The 20886-nt window shown below is 41.9% G+C and overlaps 1 protein-coding gene across 1 annotated transcript in view; it reads left to right on the top strand.

Moving 5' to 3' along the window:
- PAPPA2 (pappalysin 2) overlaps window positions 1–20886 on the top strand; it is a 255583-nt gene that overhangs the window by 188356 nt on the left and 46341 nt on the right. The window contains exons 17-18 of the mRNA XM_008522125.2: window positions 18782–18950; window positions 20345–20483. Coding sequence (XP_008520347.2) covers window positions 18782–18950; window positions 20345–20483 — 308 coding nt within the window. The remainder of the gene's footprint in view (window positions 1–18781; window positions 18951–20344; window positions 20484–20886) is intronic.

Genomic DNA, 20886 nt, shown 5'->3' on the forward strand with positions numbered 1-20886 from the left:
CTGTAAAGATACTCCTTCCCATAGGAGATCCCGCAGTCTCATTTAGGTGCTTTTGGAGAGAATCTCTGCCCTAATTATCATTTTCCTTGAAAGTCAGTGTTAGGAGCTTCCCAAGAGTTATGTCCGTCGCCTGCATCCCACTGTGTGCTGGAACATCCTCATCAGGCAGGTCAGAGGCTTGTGATTGTGGCTCTGGCAGAAATGGTCTGGGCTGGTCCCCAGTTCGGACTCTTATTAGCTACGTGATGCTGGACAGGTTTCTTTCTCTGCCTCAGTCTTTCTCATCTAAAATAAGGATAATAATAATATCTACCTATTAGTGCTGATGTCAGGGCTAAGTAAATTAATATGTATAAAACCTAAGATTCAGTAATTTATTTTTAAAACATAAAACTCAACACATATTAGTTATTAATATCATTATTAGAGTCTTTCTGCTTTCTTCTTCCTGGACTTTGTGTATACACACTCCTAGACGCAGAAACCAAGGTGCCTTTCTTCTGAAGGCACGGCGGATTAGAAAGAACAAAAGCTTTACAGCACGCTTTAAGAGGAAAGGCTTTGACAAGAGTCATGATGGGGTTCAAATCCCAGTGTCCCCCCTTCTATCAGCTGAACAACCTCAGGCCATTTACTCAACTCTTTGGGTCTCTGTCTCCTTCTTTGTAAATCGAGCATAGTGCCCGCATCCGAGTGTTGAGTTGAGGATTAAATGAGATAATCTATATGCAGCCCAGTGTCTGCGTTATGCCAATTGCTCAATCAATGGTTTCAGAAAAAGAAACTTTTTCTGAACAAACGAAACAAACAAAAAGCTTTCAGGAAAAGAGACTCCTTGTACTCAGTAAATAGTAGCTATTCTTTCCCTACCATAAATTATGTCAGTACAGGAGAAAATCAAATTCATTTCTTATCCAGGTCTTAATTAAAGATCTGACCATAGTAAGTAGTTTTTTTTTTTAAGATTTTTTTCTTTTTCAGACTAACAAAATCCCAGCCATGGCATTACCAATGATGCCAGGAGACGCGAACTTTGCTTGTAAGCTAGAATTCCCTAAAGGGGCAGAAGAAAATCAGGACCCTTACTCTCTGGCTTTCTTCTAGTCAATGCCCAGCCAGCTCAGTATGGGGTGGATTGCGTCTGGCTGCGCCCAGGGCCTTCCACTCCAGAGAAAGCCCAGGTTTCTCTGTGGGAGGGGAGAAGGAAGCCCCTTCTCATTCTCTCAGCTGAGGCAAGAGCCAGGCTGATTAGAAAATGAATAATACTGATGAAAAATTCAAAGGAGGAAGCACTCTGGTTCAGTGGAGTCTAACAAGAATAGTCAACAGTTTTTGACAGCTGAAAACACATTTGTTTGTGATTTTCGTAGGCTCCAGCTCAATTTGCATAGGCACCCGTTGACAGGCAGGGAGTGCCCCTGTCATCTTCTAGTGAGAATGGCCTTACAACTAGCCTGAAGGCTACTGTTTTCTTGCTTTTTTCTTGTCTCTTCTTGCCTCTCTTTTCACACACCTGCAGCGAACTTGGGTGTCTACAGAGCAGTGCAGTGAAGAATAACTAAGGGGGAGAGAAAAGTCTCAGGACCAGGAGGAATTAAGGGTGGAGGGAGTATTCCAATTTCCTCAGCCCGTGGCTGAGCTTCCAGTTGGAAACAATGAGACTTCCCCCCAGAGCGATGGCCTTTCTACCTTACCCTGCCTCTCTGATGCTGCCAGCTTCCCCACCCTGAGCAGGGGCACTCAAGGACCGTTTGTTGGCACAGCTTTTCTCGTTGAGAAACTGGAAGCTTGCATCACAATGTCGACATCGGTTTTGGCTTAAACATTTACATTCGCAAGCACCGTGCTGAGGAGAGATTAAATTATTTACCACTCTCTGTAAACGGATTTAAATCTCAGCTTACACCTGTTTACATAGCAGGCGACGGATTGGTAATCAGAAGTTTGCAAGTCAGGCGTAAATCACTGTCACTTGCTGCTTGTGTTTACTCAACGAACTATGGAACTGTCAGCCTTGTTCTTCACTTGGTGGAAAGAGCCCAGAGTTGTACAAATGGGGCCCTAAAGTTCTTTCTAAGACATGCAGGCAGGAGGAGAAGAAATTGAGAAAAGCAGGGAGGGAGAGCAATCCAGACAGAGTGGGCACTTGTTAATTTTATGCAGTTCTACTAATAGTGGAAAAAACCCACTTCATGGTTCGCACCTTGTTTGCATGATCCTGAACCATGTACTCAATATCCATGTGTCTCTATTGTTGAACCCATAATGTGAGGGGTAGTAATATTTCTATCCCATAGTGTTGTTTTGAGGCTGAAAGTAGGTAATGTGCTGAAAGCATTTTATAAATTATTAAGTTCAATACATGTGCTAGATGTCACTTTTTGTTCTTTCTTTTTAAAAGAAGAAACAACTACCAAGATCTCAGCCAAGTCCGTTCCCTTCCTGCTTCTTCTTGAGTCTATTGAATGTTGTTTCAAGAGAAAAGAAAGATAAGCACTGGATCTGACTTTTCTCTTCAATCCAGTCTGTTTCAGCTTGGTCCCATTCAGCTTGGGGATGGCAGGGATGGCACGGCTGCGGCTGGCACATTCATCATGTGCATGCTCTATTCCAGTGTCTGGGTTAAGAATGAAGAAACACACATGAATAAGATCTAGGCTTTGGGTTCAAGGAGCACACAGCCTCCATGTTCTCTCTCTCAGGTGCATTATTTCGCCTGGAAGCATAGCTCCGAAGGGGACGTGGTCTCCAGGTCATCACTTTCTCCTGGCCCGTGGATTTCTTGCCCATTCTTCCTGGGATTGGAGGGTGGTGGTGCCCACACTATATCTAATCCCTGAGGACAGGGAAATGCATCGCTTACGCCTTGGTCAAGAACTCTGACCTTGAATTCATGGGTGGAGTCAGCATCACCCAAACCCCATGGATTCTCCAGAGGAAAATTGAGAAGGAGGATACTAGTGGGTGTTGGGGGGCAAAAAATATTGATAAAAAAAAATAAATGCCCCTTATCTAGTGCAGCTATACAATGGCACAGCCAAATCATGAAATATCCTGTCACCATTAAAGATGTTTGGAGAATATCAGAAACATGGGAAAGCATTCACAATACAATCAGTGATAAGTGGTTAAAAGGAAGAAAGTAATTGTTATAAATGGCATAGTCCCTATTTTCCATATTAAAAGTATATTTTATCACTTTTTCAATAGCTGGAAATGGTTATTAATAATCATAATCTCAGGTAGTAGGCTTATAGGGAGTATAACTTTTCTTTTTCTGCTCGTTTATATTTGCTAAATTTTCTAGACTTTGCAATGAGATAAATGGATAAACAGTTTAGAAACAAGATAATGAAGTGAGCTCTAAAAAGTAGATTGTAGCAATTTGTGTGGGGGCAGAGAGTGAAAAAAGGAAAACCAGACAGATCTTTCTAAATAGGCAAATCAAAGCGAGACCAGCCCTCCGAGATGGTAGAAAAAAGGGTATGTGGAGCTTCCACCCCAGGCACAAGTCCTTCTATGTTTTGGGGACAAGCATTATCTCTGTTTCTGAAGGCCATTCTAGACCTCTTCTCCTCCAATCCTGATGCCTCTTCCCTAACTTCCAGCCTGTCACCTCCCTCCCTAAAGTGGAAAGGTCTGCCCACAGGTGTGCGAGCTAATCTACACCCCCAAATATGTTCTCCCCCTTCGTACTGTCCAAGATGAATTTCTCCACCTTTGCTCTGGATTCCGTCTCCCTTCTTAGGAATGTCTCTCACTCCACTCTTCTTCTTTGCTACACTGAACCCTCTCTCCTCCCCTCACCTGCTTACTTCACTTTAGTTGTGCTCAGGCCTCTCCTGTGTTAAAACTCAAACAAGTGGAGCTTTTACTTGATCCCATGTCCCCTGTCAGCTACCGCTCTTTCTCTCTCCTCTTTACAGTGAAACTTGTTGAAAGAGTTATCTGATTCACTGTCTCCATCTTGCCCTTGTCTTCTATGTCCTTCACACTTGGACACTCAGGTTTTTACTTCCATCTCTCTACTAAAGTGGAGCCTACCGTGGACCTCCGTGCTGCCGAATGCAGTGACTCTTGTTGGAACTTATGTTGCATGAGAATATTTGGCTTATGTTGTAGTCACCCTGAGAGATAGGATGGACCTTCCCACCCAAAATTTTGTTCGGATGTTGAAACTAATGGTGCCACAAACAGACCAAGAGATTAGGAAAAGGTCTGTTACTCGCATAATGAGGCTTTCTGGGGAGAGAAGGAGAGGATCCCAGCTTGATCTTCAAATGGCTTGAGAAGTCAGGAAAGGGAGACTGGCTGGGGGTTTATGGTGGTTGGGTAAGGGGCTTGGGTGGGAGTTTCTGCATGTGAACAGGACCTGGTCTGGTGTGAACTTTTTGCTGGTGCCCAAAGAGGAGGCTCCCAGGCTTTCTTACAGGCTTGCTGAGATATGGGAGATGGTGGGGCTTGAAAGCTGTCAGCAGTCAAACGTCAAAAATTGAGGCAGGCTCTTTATTAAAGCATAATTGCCTACGCCTTCCTACTTAAAACTCTTCCTCCTTGATTTTGTGCCATCTCACTCCCTGATTTTCCTTCTTTTTCTCTATCTCTTCTCAGTTTGCTTTTCTAGCTTTTCTTACTCTGCCCATTTCTTCAATGTTGCTGTTTCTCTGAGCGCACTTTTCTCTCTTGCTCTACACACCTGTTGGGGATGAAGCTCATTTACCCCATCACTCGACTACCATCCATGTGCTAATGATTCCTAAATCCATACCTGCCCCTCTAGTCTCTTCCCTTAAGGGCCATAAGGCACGTTAGGGCAACTGCCTACGGATATTGCCACTTAGATGGCCCACTTGCATCTCAAACTCTTACTGTACAGAACAGAGCCTATTCCAGCTTCTTTCAAATCTACACATCCTTCTGTGCTCCTTGTGGCTGGTTTGGTCCAGGAATCTGCACATAACCTAAGACTCGTCAATGTCCTTCACTCTCAATCAAATCAGTCATCATCTCCCTTCAAGTGTCATCATTTTACTGACTCTCAGATGTGCCCATTTCTCCCTATCCCAGCTGCCACTTCTCTATAATAGGCCACTGTCGTTTTTCACTTCCGAACTAATCTGACTCCAGTCTTTCCCTCTTCAACACATTCACCACTTTGCAGCAAAAATGATCTTCGAGAAAACTCAAATCCAATTATAGTATTCCCCTACACAAAACTGAATGACTAGCCTTCCTGCCATTTCATTTAGGAAAGAAAAAGCTTAAACTAAAAATAGTTTCAAGGCCTTGCATGCTCTCCCTGGGCCTTGCTTACTTCTCCAGCCTCATCACTCTCTGTCTTCCTGGGAGACTGCTTCCCTCCAGCTGTTACACACGACACCTTCGATAGCACAGGCTCTTGTGCTGCCGGACTTCTTTCACTTCTCCACGTGTGCCGTGGCCAGCGTGCCTCTGGGCCTTCAGATATGCTGTTTCTTCTTCCCACGGCTCTCCCTGACAGTCACCTTTTTGCTTAGCTAATTCCTGCTCTCCTATTTTTAGCATAGATGTGATTTTATCTAGGAAGCCTCCTAGATGTCTTCAGACTCCCGTTGCACACAGAACTTCCTTGGCAACATCGTTTATCTCACTGAGCAGAAATGGCCTGCTTACCTGTCTGTATTCTCCAACAGCCCATGAATATTTGTTTAGCATCACGTGCCCAATAGCTAGTACATTTATTGGTAGATATTCAATAAATACATTCTGAATGGATGAAGACTAAACTTATAAGAAAAATCACAATAGGATTTTGATGTTAAAGCTGATGCTAAAAAATGGTGAAGACAATGGAGTTTTTCCTATGAAATGGTAGAGATCTCTACTTCATCTTTAGGGTGGAAGAAAACTTTAAAAATATATGTGTATGTTTTTCTTCCAGCAATTGTCTCTGCAACGTAGAAGGAGTGGTCATTCTCCAAAGACAGTTTTAATTTCATTTATTTAACAGACTTTTAACTTGAGTAGCACCAACTGTGTACAAGTTAATAGCAACCGAAAAAGGATTAGACCCATCCACAAGCTCACCAGAACAATGGTTCTTATATTTGGTTGCACGTTAGCATCATCTGGAGAGATTTCAAAACTCCTAATGTCCAGCTCACGGCCCAAACCAGTTACATCAGAATCTCTGGAAGTGGAACCCAGGCGTCAGTATTTTGCAAAGCTCCCAAGTCACTGATACACAGCCAAAATCAAGGAGCACGAGTCCAGTGGAACCTTTGCTCCTGTAAAAACAATATCAGTCATGGGATTTTGACTTTCCTAAAGAGATCCAGAGTAATGTTTTCTTTTTTCAAAATTAGTGTAGCAGCACTTTGGCATGCCAGATTTTTACGTGTCTCTTTGAGGTTTGTTTATTTTGGGAGATAATAGAGAAAGTACAAACTGAATTGTAACTCCAAAGAAACTATAAAGTTTAGGTAGTTTCAGGAGTTCTTTCTTAGTCACATTTTATAATTCACACACACTCTCCTTTAAGCCCTTTTCTTTTGCTCCCATGCAATTTACTTCCACATACACATCATCATTAATCACTCCTTCATTGTTTCATTAACCTGACTTCCTAGGAAACTGAAATAAATGTGTTTGACTTATATTTTATCAAAAGACCATATTATATTCTCTCTTATCTTTTTTTCTCCTTATTGTATGCTTACCTTTTCCTCATTAGGTGTTATCTTTATGTGTGAAGGTCAGGTTAGCAACATTAGGGTGCATAATTAATTTAACTTCTAAATTATTCCAACCTTCTAACTTAACTTAGCCTCTCCCTCTATAAGTCGTTCATCAAGATGCCATCTTACATAGTAGTCAGCTTTCTTAAAAGTAGGTGTAAACAGCCACCCTTTCTGAGGGTGGCCCATGGTCTCAGCTTTTCCAAAGAACATAAATCTATTTAAGTTCTATAAACACAAATGTAGGTCAAGACTGTAATAAATAGTCTTCGCATTGTGACCATTTACTGTTTAACAGATGTTTGGTTGGTAAACCCCTTCAGTGGGGTTTGTCTGATCTGACCTGGGGGGAGGGCTGGGATGGCCCTGGAGCTAGACATGTGTACTTCACCGATCTCTAAACACTCAGAAAGATCATTTGGTACAGGGAGTTCAAAAGCATAAGGCCTGGGCTCTGCTCTGTTGGGTTGATGATGATGATGATGGTGGTGATGATGGTGATGATGAGTCATCATTATGTACTATGTGTGCCAAGCATTTTACATACATTACTGCTTTTATTTATTATGACACTAATCAATTTTATTCTATAATAAGATAATAGTGTAATATAATATGATATAGTAATATATAACTTGATATAATAATAATAATACATTTCAGTATATTAGTATCCCCTATTACAGATGAGGAGACAGGTTCAGAGTACTGTTAAGTAGCTTTCCCACAATCACTCAGTCAATATACGGTGGTAAGACCATTCTGACTCCAAATCTCATGCTTTTGGCTAAGACTTTCGATCTTGAGCAAATTTCTACATTTCTCTGGGCTTCTTTTTCCAGATTTGTAAAATAAGGGAAAATCTGAAGTGACTTCCTGCTCTAAAAGTCTATATTTTATTTTCTATCTCAACAGAGTCAATGAGAAGAGTTAAGATTTTGGTATAATACCCTTGAGAGAAGTGACATATAGCAATTTATTATCACCAGGAAATAAAAAGCAGCAGCAGTATGTTATAAACACAAATACTACACAGGCACAATCTTAGTGGGCAATACTTCTGGTCTGAATGAAAAGCCAAGGTTTTATTCTCTTTCTTTCAATGGGTTTCGGTGAATTGTTTTCCATTCACAACAAGAGGATTAGATCTAGGTGTTCCTTGAAAACAGAATATTGGATACATTTTTAAGATTTCTAGAATTGAGTTTAAAAATTAAGCAGTTCCCTAAAACTTCTAAAAAAGACAATTTAGTCAAATTGCGAAGAAGGCTTTCCTTAGTCCAAGATTTATCTCTTGGCTTCGTGGTTAATTACACAGGTTCTGGGGTTAGTAAGATCTAAATCTCAATCCCAACTCTGTTATTTGTTAGCTCTTTGCCCTTGGGCAAGTTACTGATCTGTACTGAACATCACTACTCTTACGTATAAAATGGAGATAATAGGAAATAGGAGTACTTATAGATTTTTGTAAGGATTAAATGAGATAATAGATGTGAAGAGCTGAGCACAGTTCTTAGTCGTATCGAGCAGGTTAGCAATAGCTGTTCTTTATTATTATTATTGTTACTGCTATCAGCAGCAGCAGCAACAGCATCATCATCATCGTCATCATCGTCTGCAGCAGGTTAATGCCGCTTGCAAAATGACTGTCATTTTCATTGTGTGTAACAGGAAACCTTCATCTTTAACAAAGAATAAACTCAGCTACATTTTTGTCAGTAGCTATTGTCTCCCATCTGTGGTTGATTCCTGTGCTCCAGGAAAATAACACAGAGACCAGAAGACTGAAGTTGGCATTCCAAGTGGGAGGTACAGGTCTTCAGTTACCAGGGGTGATGGGGGAGTGTATTTCCCCTGCCTATAAAACACACACACACATCAAAACAGAAAGTTTATTAAATTAAAAAAATGTATGAACTTCCTTCCCCCAGTCAGAACCCTCTCGGAATGATTCTTCATCCCGCTGTCAACTCAGTGAGTTATCCAGATACTGCAGTGGCTTTAAGTAGACCATGAAAAAGGACAGGGGGGATGTGGGGAGAAGGAAATGGAAATGAAGTAGTCAGCAAGATAGAGCTGGACATACTTCAGAAGTCAGGGTGGGCAAGTAAGGTCAGGCTGGTCTGGGAGGGGAAGGGAAGGGCATGTCCTGGAGACATTACCTAGGTTTTTAGGCTCTTTTCATCTTTTTGAACCATAGCTTGAATCTCTGAGGTTCAACTGATTTTATCCTAGCGTAGGAAGGGAAAGAAAGACTTGGCTAATGAAACAGAAATGTGCAGTTAAGGCAAATGCTAAAACTCTTTAAGTATCCTGGATTTGTAATTTTAAAAGATTAGTAAAATGATCTACCTAATTTTCAAGCTCTGTGACATAACATTGTGCATATACATATATGAATAGATGCTGAACCTATATACACGCACACACTGTCATGTGCTATCCAGGATTTGCTGATTAAGGGGCACACTGTAATCTCTATGTACACTCATGCATCTGTGAGAAATAGAAATTTGTTTTCTTTCCATTAAGACATTGTCTGGCTTTATAATTAGTGTTTATAGTAAATACATTCAAAGTTTATCCTTGGAATCCTCAAATCTCTTGCCATTGTAGGATAATGTGAGCTTTAGGCTAATTTATTACAGCTTCTTTTGGCATCAGAGTGAGTGAAGCTCTGCTCCAAGCCTTGGCCACTCAGATACACACCTGGGTGCAGGCCAGCTCACGGCTGCAGGCTTCACGGCTGCAGGCTTCACGGCTGCAGGCTTCACGGGGCTCGGGCGATGGGCACACAGGCCTTCACTTCAAACACAGCGTTTGTTGAACTCGTAAATTTCCCTGTGACCTTCAATCCCAAGCTAGGGAGCATCTTATTGTAAAACTGTCCTTCCTCCTTCGATATTATATTGCCTGCTGATTTCTCTGTTAGTCAGGAAAAATAATTTTTAAAGTCTATTAGGAATAAGCACTGCATTGGTATATATAAGCCAGTAGGACTTGCTTCAACCCATATCTTCTTTCCCTGGTGCCCTTTCTTCACTTCCTTTCTCCCACCCCATCCTCTGTCTCACGCTCCTGCGACAGGAGTCCCAGGATGAACAGTGTCTCAGGGTGAGCATTTTGATTGTGACCTTGTCTTTTCTCTCTAGTGTTGGGCTCAGGTCAGGCCAAACTGATTTATGAACTGTCTCCTGAAGGATTCTGGGTGGGACAAAAATCCAAAGCATTAAGTAGGGTGGGAAGACTGAGTAGACTGCTAACATCTCGCATGGGTAGAGAGAGAGAGACAAGAAAGAGAAAGGTGGAGGGAGGAATGTGTCTAAGTAGATCCTTTGGTCATCAAGGCTAGTAATTTCTGCTGCTTGTTGAGCATTGTATGTACCTTTCATTGTCCTACATGCTTTATATACGCTAACTTATATAATCTTCCAGTGACCCTGTAAAGAAGCTGTTATTATCCCCATTTTCCAAATAGGAAAACTGAGACAAGAAAGGTTAAGTAATTAAAGCTTGGAGATTTGTTAAGAGCTGGAGTTTGAGCATCAGTCTTCTGATTCCAAATTGTCTGCTCTTAACCTGTCTGCCCACTGTCTTCCTGATGGGAACTACCCAGTGCAGCCACTAAAAGCCTGCTGAAGGCCACCATGACCTCTGACTCTTCCTCTTCAGTCGGGAAAATTGGCAAGGAGAATGTTAACCAGCCTTTTCATTCCAGTCCCCGTCAGAGGGATGAGCTATCAGGAGGACTGCAAGTGCATGATTCACCTGTGTAAATTGCAAAGTCCTCGGGGTGTCACAGCTTTTCAGAGTTCTGATAACTCATTAGTGGGTTAAGTTTTTATCGTTGCTGTGGCTTCTGGACAGGGAGCCAGGTAAAGAGCTTTGCTTTCTGGAAGAGCAACAATGACAAGCAGTGATGGATTAGTTAATCCCTAGGTGAGGCTGTGTGTATGGTGTGTGAGTATATACTGTGAGCACTTCCTATCACACCTGTGTGCGTGGTGAACTGACCAGGAGCAGGAGTATAACAATACCCGGAAGAATTCTTGAACCGAAGACTTTGTGAAGATAGCCAAAGAATTTCTTACAAATGAGAGAACTCGCCCTCTAAAATTGAATTCAGACGATTTGTGGTCCTTTTCTGCTGAATTCTGTCCCACCTGACCTTCCCCAGTCTCTTCTCCTGCCAGCCTCTTTCCCATGACAGTGGCCATGTATGTGCATACTTGTCTCCATACTTTCTGTTTATGTGTTTTCTTGCTGAGGCAGTTTCGCCCTGAGCTAACATCTGCTGCCAATCTTCCTGTTTTTGTATTTGAGCTGCCCCCACAGCATGGCCACTGACAGACAAGTGGTGTAGGTCTGCGCTCTGGAACCGAACCCAGGCCGCCAAAGCCCAGTGCACTGAACTTAACCACTAGGCTGCTAGGGCCGGCCCTATGCATACTTTTAACCAAGGCTTCAAACACACACTACTTTTCACACCTCTGTGTTCTTACATGAACTTTCCCCTCTGCCTGGCACATCCTTCTCCTCCTCTACCTAATGAACCCATCTCAAAGTCCTCCTCTCCTGATAGCCTCCTCTCTTCTTGTCCCCAGGCAGTGGTGGTGGCTCCCTGTTGAGCTCCCATAGGTAAGTATTCTGGCCCTATCATAGTACTCACATTTCTTTCTACAACTGCAGGACCTAGGGTAATACAGGGACACATACCAGGTGCTCAGTGAATGTTTGTTGACGGAATGTATGAATGTGCAGATAACTCAATGATTAAGATGGTGAAGGCAAGAGGTTCCTATTTCATGTTTCCGTGTTTGGGGCCCAGTTCACCCCTGCATTTCAGTGTAATCACCAGTTCCTCAAAAACACACTGGTAGGAAGTCATATTAGTATTCTCCAGAATGATGTTTAATAGCTATTGTATATGTTTGGTTTAAATTGCATGCGTTGGAAAAATCTTAGGATGCTGTTAGATCTGAGGGTAACCTAGCAGATTTGTTAGGAAAGGTAAGCCTGTCAGTTATATGAAGAAAGTATAAGAGGGGCTAAGAGATTCATGGCAAAGAGATTACGTGGATGCTGTTGAACTTAAAGGGAGAGAGGCTGAGAGTTGGATGATTCAGGCAGTGGCGGTGAGAGATGGAAAAGGGGCCTCCAGCTGGAGTTAGGTGTTCAGACCTAGGGACAGGTCACTCTTGAATCTGCCAATTTGGAGACCTGAGGTTTAGCAGCAAAAAGTCCAAAGGCAGGAATGGGGCTGGGCATTAGAACTAGAACCATTCATACGCTTAGGAGTTAGCACTTCCTCATTCTGACAGAAAACCTCTATTTTAGGTGGGAGAAGAGCTTCGTAAGGGGTGACTTTTTGATTCAGGGAAGAATGGAAGGCCAGAGCCGCTGTATCTGGTGGGATGGTCCTGCTAATACTATTTCTTGTCCAGTAGAACGGACTGGGGCCGAACATCGGGAGGCCTGGTGTTAAGAGAGTGCAGAATAACTGGGATCGGCTGTGCGCTGGTCATGCCTGAAGTCTGTCTGCTCTCCATTTAAGATATTGGCTTGAGAAACCAGGTCTGCAATTTGTTAAGAGGAAAACTGGCGTGAAGTTTGGAAGTGCTGATGGTTCTATCTGGGGTGGGGTAGAAGACTGTGTCTTTTAAAATGGTCTAGATCAGTCCTTTTCAAACTTTATTGTGCATAAGAGTCATTTGGGGATCTTGTTAAAACGTCAGTTCTGATTCGGTCTGTCTGGGGTGGAACCTGAGATGCTGCATTTCTAACCAGTTCCCAGGCGACTCTAGTGCAGCTGCGCAGGAACCCCACTGTAAGCAATGAGGGACTAAACTATCTTCTGAGTGAAGGAGCTTTCTAATTTCAACTCAGAAACTGGCCAGGTGTCAGGCAGGACACTTAACCAATTAATGCTTCAGTTTCCTAATTGATATGATAGAAATAATGCAGTTGCTCCGCAGGCTCCATCTCCTTTTTACGGATATTCTATGTGGTAGGACTTTGAGATACTCAGTACAAATGCACCAAAGAAATGGAGGTCATTTGTCTACAGCTTTATGTCTAGGAATACTAAGACTTCCATGTTATGGCTTAGGCATTGGCATCAGACGAATGGATCATGGTACTAATCCTTGCTCTGCTGTTAACCAGTTAGACAATCCCAGGGAAGTTATTTTACTTTTCTAAACCTTGCTTACTTCATCTATAAAATAAACATTTATAGCTTCATTGAACCAATGTTTATTGTCACCTAGTATGTACCAGGAATTTTGCTAGGCGCTGAATATATATTAGTAAATATGGTATTGCCCTTACCAAGCTTATGTTCCAATGGAGGAGACAGGCAATAAATGAGTAAAACCAATAAGCAAAATAATTACAGAGTACACATGCTATGAAAGATAGACAGGTGCTTTGATTAAAAACCAAAAATATTAGAGGTGTAAAATAACGATGATCTGGAGTGGCGAAAATTATTCTTAGAGAGGAAGAAGAGCCAGTCAGGAGAAGAGCAAAAACAAAACAAAACAAAACAGACATCATGAGCAGAGAGAATGGCACCAAAGTCCTTTGATAGGAAAGAGCTTGGTTGTGCTTGGGATTCTGTTTAGTGTGGACAAAATGCGTTGAAGAAGTTGAATGGGGCATAGGATGAAGTCAGAGAAAGTGGGGCCAGATCGTGCAGGACCTCGTGAGTGAGAAGTGAACAAGTCTGGATTTTATTTTTCACTCTACAGGAGGTAATTGAAATGTTCTAAGCAGAAAAAAATAAAATGATCTAATTTATTTATTTGTTTTTATAAAATATCCCTCTGGTATTTGCCAACTGGGTAGGAAGGGATCCAGAGGAGAAATGGGGTGTCCAGTTAGGAGATGAGAGATGGGAATTTGGGCTGGTGCTTATGGCAGTGGAGATGTAAGAGCTATCGGGACAGATTCCAGAGATGTTTGGGAGGTAAAACTGAGAGGACTTGCTAACAGATTGAATAAGATCGGATGGTGGCTTGGGAAAAGGTAAGATTGAGACAAAGTCGATTCAAGGATGTCTCCTAAGTTGTAAGTGTAAGTGACAGGGTAGATGGTGGTATCATTTACTGAGCTGGGGATGACTGAGGAAGAGCCTGTGCGGAGATAAGCGAATCAAGAGCTCTCATAACAATAGTCCTTATCACACAATATAAGTGTGATAAAATGATAAAGATATATATTCTTCTTCACAATGCCTATATTTAAGTGCTCAATATTTTATTGTTATTATTCATGAGGGGCTACCCATTGGAGACACCAGATGCCCTTGATCAGTGAAGACATGGTAATTCTCTTGGACTCAACAATTATACTTTTATTTTCTCCAGTGGAAAATAAATATTACTTTTGAAAACCCTGCAGTGGTGATAGAAGGATGGGGTAGATTCATGGTATGCCTCAAGCAACATCAGTCAAACTTTCAGCCAAGTTTTGATTACAAGATCTTTATTTCTGGCAATAATATAAGAAACAGAAAGAGCACAGCTGGATTTTCAGCACTAGGTGGATACCACAAGTTCTGGAAATTGGAAAAAAGCATCTTCTAACTTGGAAGTTGTGGTGATTTGTCTGGAGTAGTTAGAAGGAAAATAAATACAAGGCTTCCCCAACCCCCAACTCCTCGTGATACCGTTTACAGAGTATGTCGCCTGACTGTAGCTGTCCTGTTTGGTCTTTGCTAAGCATCGAGTCTATTGGCCAGGGTCGTTATGTGGGTGATTTTGCTCTCTGATTTCTACACCTATGGCTTATTTTTACTAGCATAGGCAAGTAGCATAGACTTTAGTAGTTTGTCAACCTGGCTACATATTAAAACTTTCAGCAAGTTTAAAAATATCAAGTGCTAGGCTGATCCCAGGAGATTTAGGCAATCTAGGTATTTACACAGATCCTACATGATTCTAATGGGGCTGATCTACAAATGTCATTTGGAAACCATTGGTCTACTGGTCAAGGTGTTGTATTATGATTTCAAAACTCTGAATTCTATTCTTGCTTTTGCCAGTGACTTGCTTGCTGGGTGTCATTGGGCAAGTCACCTCATGGTTATTCATGTGCAGTTTCCTGACTGTAAAATGAGATATTTTAACCTCTCTTACTACACTGGGATGAAGAAAATAGAGGGAGCTGATAGTCAGTGGGTAGACTGTTTCATGTGAAAGGCACTTGGACTGGACTATCCAGGAAGTCTTGGAATCTTTTGTCCAGGTGAGGGCCTGCCTGCGTGCATGGGTCTAACATCCAGTGCCATCGTTCTTTGAAATGCAAACCCACTCACTTCATGACTTCAAAGTGCCTCTTGATTCATACACTTTGTGTAAAGGAGTTGCACCATGGTGAGTAAACCAATGTTTTCATTAATGAATTTAAAAGGGTAAGAGGGTACTCCTCGACATCACCAAACTAGAAGAAATGCAGAGGCAGCTGTGGTAGCACTGGAGGTCAAAGTCCTGCCATTGCTGTAGACTCTAGTCTCCATCAAGGGCCCTACGTGGAAAGCAAATTTCTGGAAGCTGCATGGGAGGAGTCCAGGACACTCCGAATTCCTGCCACAACCCAGTCCCTTTTGGAATAAAATGGCCAGGACCAGCCCATGGCACTTAAGTGCCAAGCTCTATACCAAGGGATCTCAGGATTCCTTCCAGTGAGCAGGAATAGACAGGCATGGACATGGAGCCAGTGAGACAGCCTTTGCTGTTGGGCCTTGAGGAACTGACCAGTCAAATGCTTAGTGAGAAGTCTGAGGGTGGGACCTGAAGCATGTCCTCTGATTGAGTGACATGCAGAAGCTATGAGAGGCATTTGGAGAGATGGTCTTAGGAGGCCATCTCCATATAAGGGAGCAGAAACTGTGAGAAGGAGAATCTGTGAGGGTGAGGGGACATACGAACTCCTATAGAAAGGAAACTGGATTTCCTAGGGAATTGGGACTCTCTCCCAACCTCTCCTCACTCCTGCCTCTAGTGCCTCCTCTGAGGTCCAGGGTACCAGTGAGCTCTGCGGCTTCCCCTGCTACATTCCAGCATTCTCCCTCCCTGTATGAATGTATTACTATAAATAATATGTATTACATTATAGTGTACAATAGACATAATTACTATTTATTATTATAAAAATAATGACATTATATATAGTACTATATACATCATATATTACTAGATATATATGTATTATATAACTATGTTATTGGGTGGTTTGCAGTGCAGGGCCTGCCATGTTGTCTGGGTACCACCCACAACACCCAACTCACTCTTCCTCATCCAAGTTTGATCTGTCTCCCCTCACCCCCGAGGTTATTAAACTGGCAAGGAAATATATGAAATCGGCATTCTTGAATGGCTCTTCACTCCGGGCAAGGAAAGGGAGGCCTGTTTCCATGGTTGAAGCGTTCCAACCAATTCAGAGAAAAATACCACATGAAGTCAAAATATCATCGTCCTGGCCAAGCAAGGGTTTTCCTTTATAACCATGCTGACATGCAAGGTTTTACAGCCTTGCCTCTCCCCTGGCGTCAGTGGTATTGCCTGCTCTCTCCAGCTGGGGGATGTCAGGTCAGCAGAGGTAGGAGAAGGATTTCGTCTGTGGGAGGTGGCAGAAAGAAGAGAGTCCCCGGGAGGATATAAACTCCGTCGTGTCAAAGAAGAGTAAAATATGCAGTCTAGAAGAGCAACAAAAAGGAGCTGCATCATAGTAAAAAGAACTACAGACCCTCCATTGAAAATAACTTTGGAAAGACATTTTTAAATCGCATCTTTCTTTAGGGAAAGAAACCATATACTAAGGAGTACATAGTGGGTGATTTCATTTCTATAAAGTTCCAGAACCAGCAAAACTAATCTGTGCTGAAGAAAGTCAGAACCGTGTGGGTCGCAGGAGTACGCGGCGGGTTCACTGGGAAGAAACACAGCGGGGGTTTCTGGAGGGCTGGAAATGTTCTGTATCTTAATCTGAGTGATGATTCCCCAGGTGTATTCACTGGTAAAAATTCCTTGAGCTGAGTACTAAGATTTGTGTAATTGTCTATATGTAGTTTATTACTCAATATGAAAATTTAAAATGTCTTTTTTTTTTTGCCACACTTATAAATGTGGCATTAAGATAAAGGGCATCTGGAATATTCAATAGGAGAGACACACTATTACTATTCAAATTGAACGGTAGCCATGAAGGAGCAGTTAAACCTGACACCATGGAAGGACCACGGGCTTCGGCGGCAGGCAGAGCCAGGTTCACCTCCTGTCGGCAGGTTTTACTGTGGGTCTTGGAGCAAGCTTTGAATCTCTCAGGCTCAATTTCCTTCTCTAAAATGTAGACAATAATGTTTACCTTTAACTGCTGTTTGGGGCATTCAATGAAATAGTGTATGTAGGTGTCCTGCCAAACACCTGAAATATAGCTGAAAAATAGTATTTATTATTAACAGATAGTAGGTATATGTCCACATAAACTAAGATGCTAAAGAATTCCAGTTATAAAATGAGATTTCTATGCTAATATATTCCTGGGAATAAAGGCATAAATTGAAATAACTATTTAATAATAAATGAAGCACTTCACTTATTTCTAAGTAGATATTGTTAAATGCGTTAAACTCTTAAAGTTTATTAAAATTATTTGAAATCAAATGCATTCTGTGCTGTAGGATCTTGGGCAAATTACTAAACATCTCAGAGTATGTTTCTTTGTCTATAAAATGGGACTAATAATGCTATTTCCTTAGGAGTATTCTGATGACTCAGTTTGTTAAAATATGTAATGTGCTCTACAGTGTGCCTAACACACTGTGAATTTTGGTTAAATGATTCAATTTGGCAAATATTGAATTAATGCCTAATATAAGTCAGATATTATCTTAGTTTCTGGGAATTAAAAACAAGAATAAGACACAACCTGTGCCTTCAGGAAGCTTCCAACATAGTAGGAAAGACAGACACGTGCACATTTATAAAACAATGAGAGAAATGTTATACTAGTGTAAGATTAGAATACCAGGGAAGCACACAGGAGGCATTGTACAATAGCACAACGGTCGATTAAAAGTGTGTGGATGGTGGGCATATCTAAATTTTAAAAGAGCATCGTGAGACTGGAAAATAGCAATTTAAGGCCACCATGTGGTTGAGTCAATGGCCAAAGGATTATTTCTATTTTAGAATCACAAGCTTATCTGTAACCAGGAATGTTCTGAATCAGAAGTGGATGGATAAAGACAGCAAAATGGAAAGCACTTTCAAATTGGCAGTGAGTCCGAAGGGGAACGGAATGGAATTCACAGTAGCAAGACCTAATTCTATTGACTACCATCTACCTCAAAGGCAGCTTCCCTGGTTGGAGGCCATGTCTGTGCATGAGAAGGAAGGGTGATTCTTCCAGGACAGTCATGCCTACTTTGAGAATCTGATGAAAGCTTTGAACACTTTCCAGGAAAAGCTGGACTTGTAAACAAACAAAATGGCCATGGTAATCCCCAGCAAGGCTCTTGCCCTTCTGAAGTTCAGGGTAAGAGCCTCTGTTTTAAAAGAAGATCCGTACAGCCGCGTCTTCTCCCCTCTCTGGAGAACCAAGAAACATTGGCAGCTTCATCAATTATATCACCATATTAACACTGATGATCCTCACATCACTTCTGGGTAGTCCCCTGAGTGTGAGATGACCTTTTCTATAGTCCATCCTTCCTGGCATCTCCCAGTGCACGTGGGTGTGAGACTGCTCCAAGATGAAAGGCTTAAAGAAAACCCAGCTGTAAACAATCTAGACCCTGCCCTGTTATCTGTCAAGCTCTCTTGAGAGTAACGCTTCAAATATTAGTATACAACAGCTACACTATCACTGCTAGTAAGTGTACATTACTACCTTTACTTTCATGACTTAGAAATTAGACTGGAAAGGTAGGACATTTGGCTAGCAAGAACCAACTGCCCCTGCTGTTTGCTAATCCTTACCGCATGTTACTGAGGACCCAGTCTTCTCCCACGACCTCCTTGAGGGAGTCTGATGGGCTATTTTGTTTTATGTCTTATCAGCAAGTTCCTGAAGATACAGTGCCTGGAGGGTGGAATCTGGGAGCAAGGCAGCTGCGTCCCAGTGGTGTGTGAGCCCCCTTCTCCTGTCTTTGAAGGCATGTATGAATGTACCAATGGCTTTGAGCTCGACAGCCAGTGTGTGCTCAAATGTAACCAGGAAAGTGAAAGGGTAAGGACAACTTGAACTTTGTTTTGGGTCAGGCTGTGCTCTAATCTTGATGACCAATCCAAGAATGTTGAGTAGAAGTGATCTGAATGTATCCCAACAGGCAGGGTCTTCCTAAGTTGGGCTTCTGACCAGGGTGTTGATATTATTTGATAGGGAATTCAGAAGACACCACATTTTTGGAATATTCTCTCCTGAGTTCAGAACTTCCTCTTGGATAAGAAGAAAAGCCTGTTGGGTTGGGTACCTGAGTAAATTCGAGAAAATGCTGGGATTCTGATTTGGCAATGTGATTTCCTCGAACCGTGTATGGCCACTGACCTAACTTGGCTAGGAATGCTGATAGTATATTTTTCAATAGAGCAGAGTCCTGAACAGAAACACAAATTCCTCAGCAAAGGCACGGCTGAAAGCTCTGTTTGATGATCATTTTCCCTAGGATTTTGGCACAAGAGGTCTCAAATGAATAGTCTTATCATGGTTGTGTGACTAAAATCAATTTTATTTCAGAATCTTTTCAAGTACCACACATATATGAGACAGGAAATTAAGCAGACTTCCTAGGCAAAGATCAGTGACCTTGACTGCTCTCCTGGCCCATGTCTTTATCTCACTGTCCAGCATTCCAGAGAAAGGACGGCAGGACAGATGGGAAAAGGATATGCCATGAAATGAGACCCTCGAGAAATCAAACACATCTGTTTGCACTGATTGTGTAAGGACTCAAGGAGTGGCCAGACGAAGGGAGAGTTATCTATGATTCTAAAATCTTGCTTTCTTTGGTTTTGTGAGTTAGTGCTATTCTCTGCATTCTGCATATAGTATCCTTTGTGGTTATTAGGGATGTGAAGCCAAGAGTTGCACAAACCAGCACACATGTGGAGAAAGAGAGTAATAGATCTTTGGTGAGCTCAAACACAACTATGATGTGTCCATGTGAGCAGAAAGGCAAAAAACACCTTCAGAAAAACTATGAATTGATTTCACTGGATCAAACTCAACTTGAAAAAATCTGACATTTTCCACAAGCAGCATTGTGTGATAGAATGGATGGATCAATACAAAACAGCACTATCTGGGGAAAACAATTCCAAAAATATTTCAGAATACATGAGCTACAGTTGATAGCTCATCAAATCCTTATATCCAAAGGAAAACACATTGTTAATAAGTTTCATTAATGACAAAATTGTTCATCATTCCTTCACATAGAAACAGCAGAGAATTGTCTTGACGTTTTTTTGGTCAGTAGCAATGTGGCTTATTATTTCAATAGTGTCTTTTAGTCCAAGTTGGAGAAGTTGGAGAACACTACCATTTAATCAGACCACTTTTTTCTCCACTCTAAATGAAGTTAGCAAACAATAATGAAATGTTCTTTGTCTTTGATATTCCAGCTTCCCATCCTTTGCACTAAGGAGGGACTATGGACTGAGGAGTTCAAGTTGTGTGAGAACCTGCAGCAAGGGGAGTGTCCACCACCCCCCTCAGAGCTGAATTTGGTGGAGTACAAGTGTGAACAGGGATACGGGATTGGTAAGTTCAGAAGAGATGCTGAATTTTGCTCCCAAGTAATCTTTTTATTAGGCCTGCCTGGATCTTGAATCATAGCCACTTTTCTCCCTGAGGAGTGGATGGAAATGCAAGTTTTGACTCTGAGCTGCTACAGTAAAAATGAAATTTATGGCAAATTCATTCTTTTGAATCTTCCACTTGTGTATAATGTTGATGCAGCTGCTGAGCCATTTGTTTGGGGTCTGGTCATGTTACCCACTTCACTGGGACTGAGAATGGGTTGATTTGTGGCAGGAGTCGTGGTTCCAAGAAGAAGGATGGGAATGTGTAGCCACACACCACGTGTGTGCTGGGCGCCTCCTCCATTCTCTCTGTGATTGTTACTGGCATGGAGAGTTCCTGAAAGAGATGATTTGAGATTGCA

This window comes from Equus przewalskii, chromosome 23, assembly GCF_037783145.1.
Source record: "Equus przewalskii isolate Varuska chromosome 23, EquPr2, whole genome shotgun sequence".
Classification (NCBI taxonomy): Eukaryota; Metazoa; Chordata; class Mammalia; order Perissodactyla; family Equidae; genus Equus; species Equus przewalskii.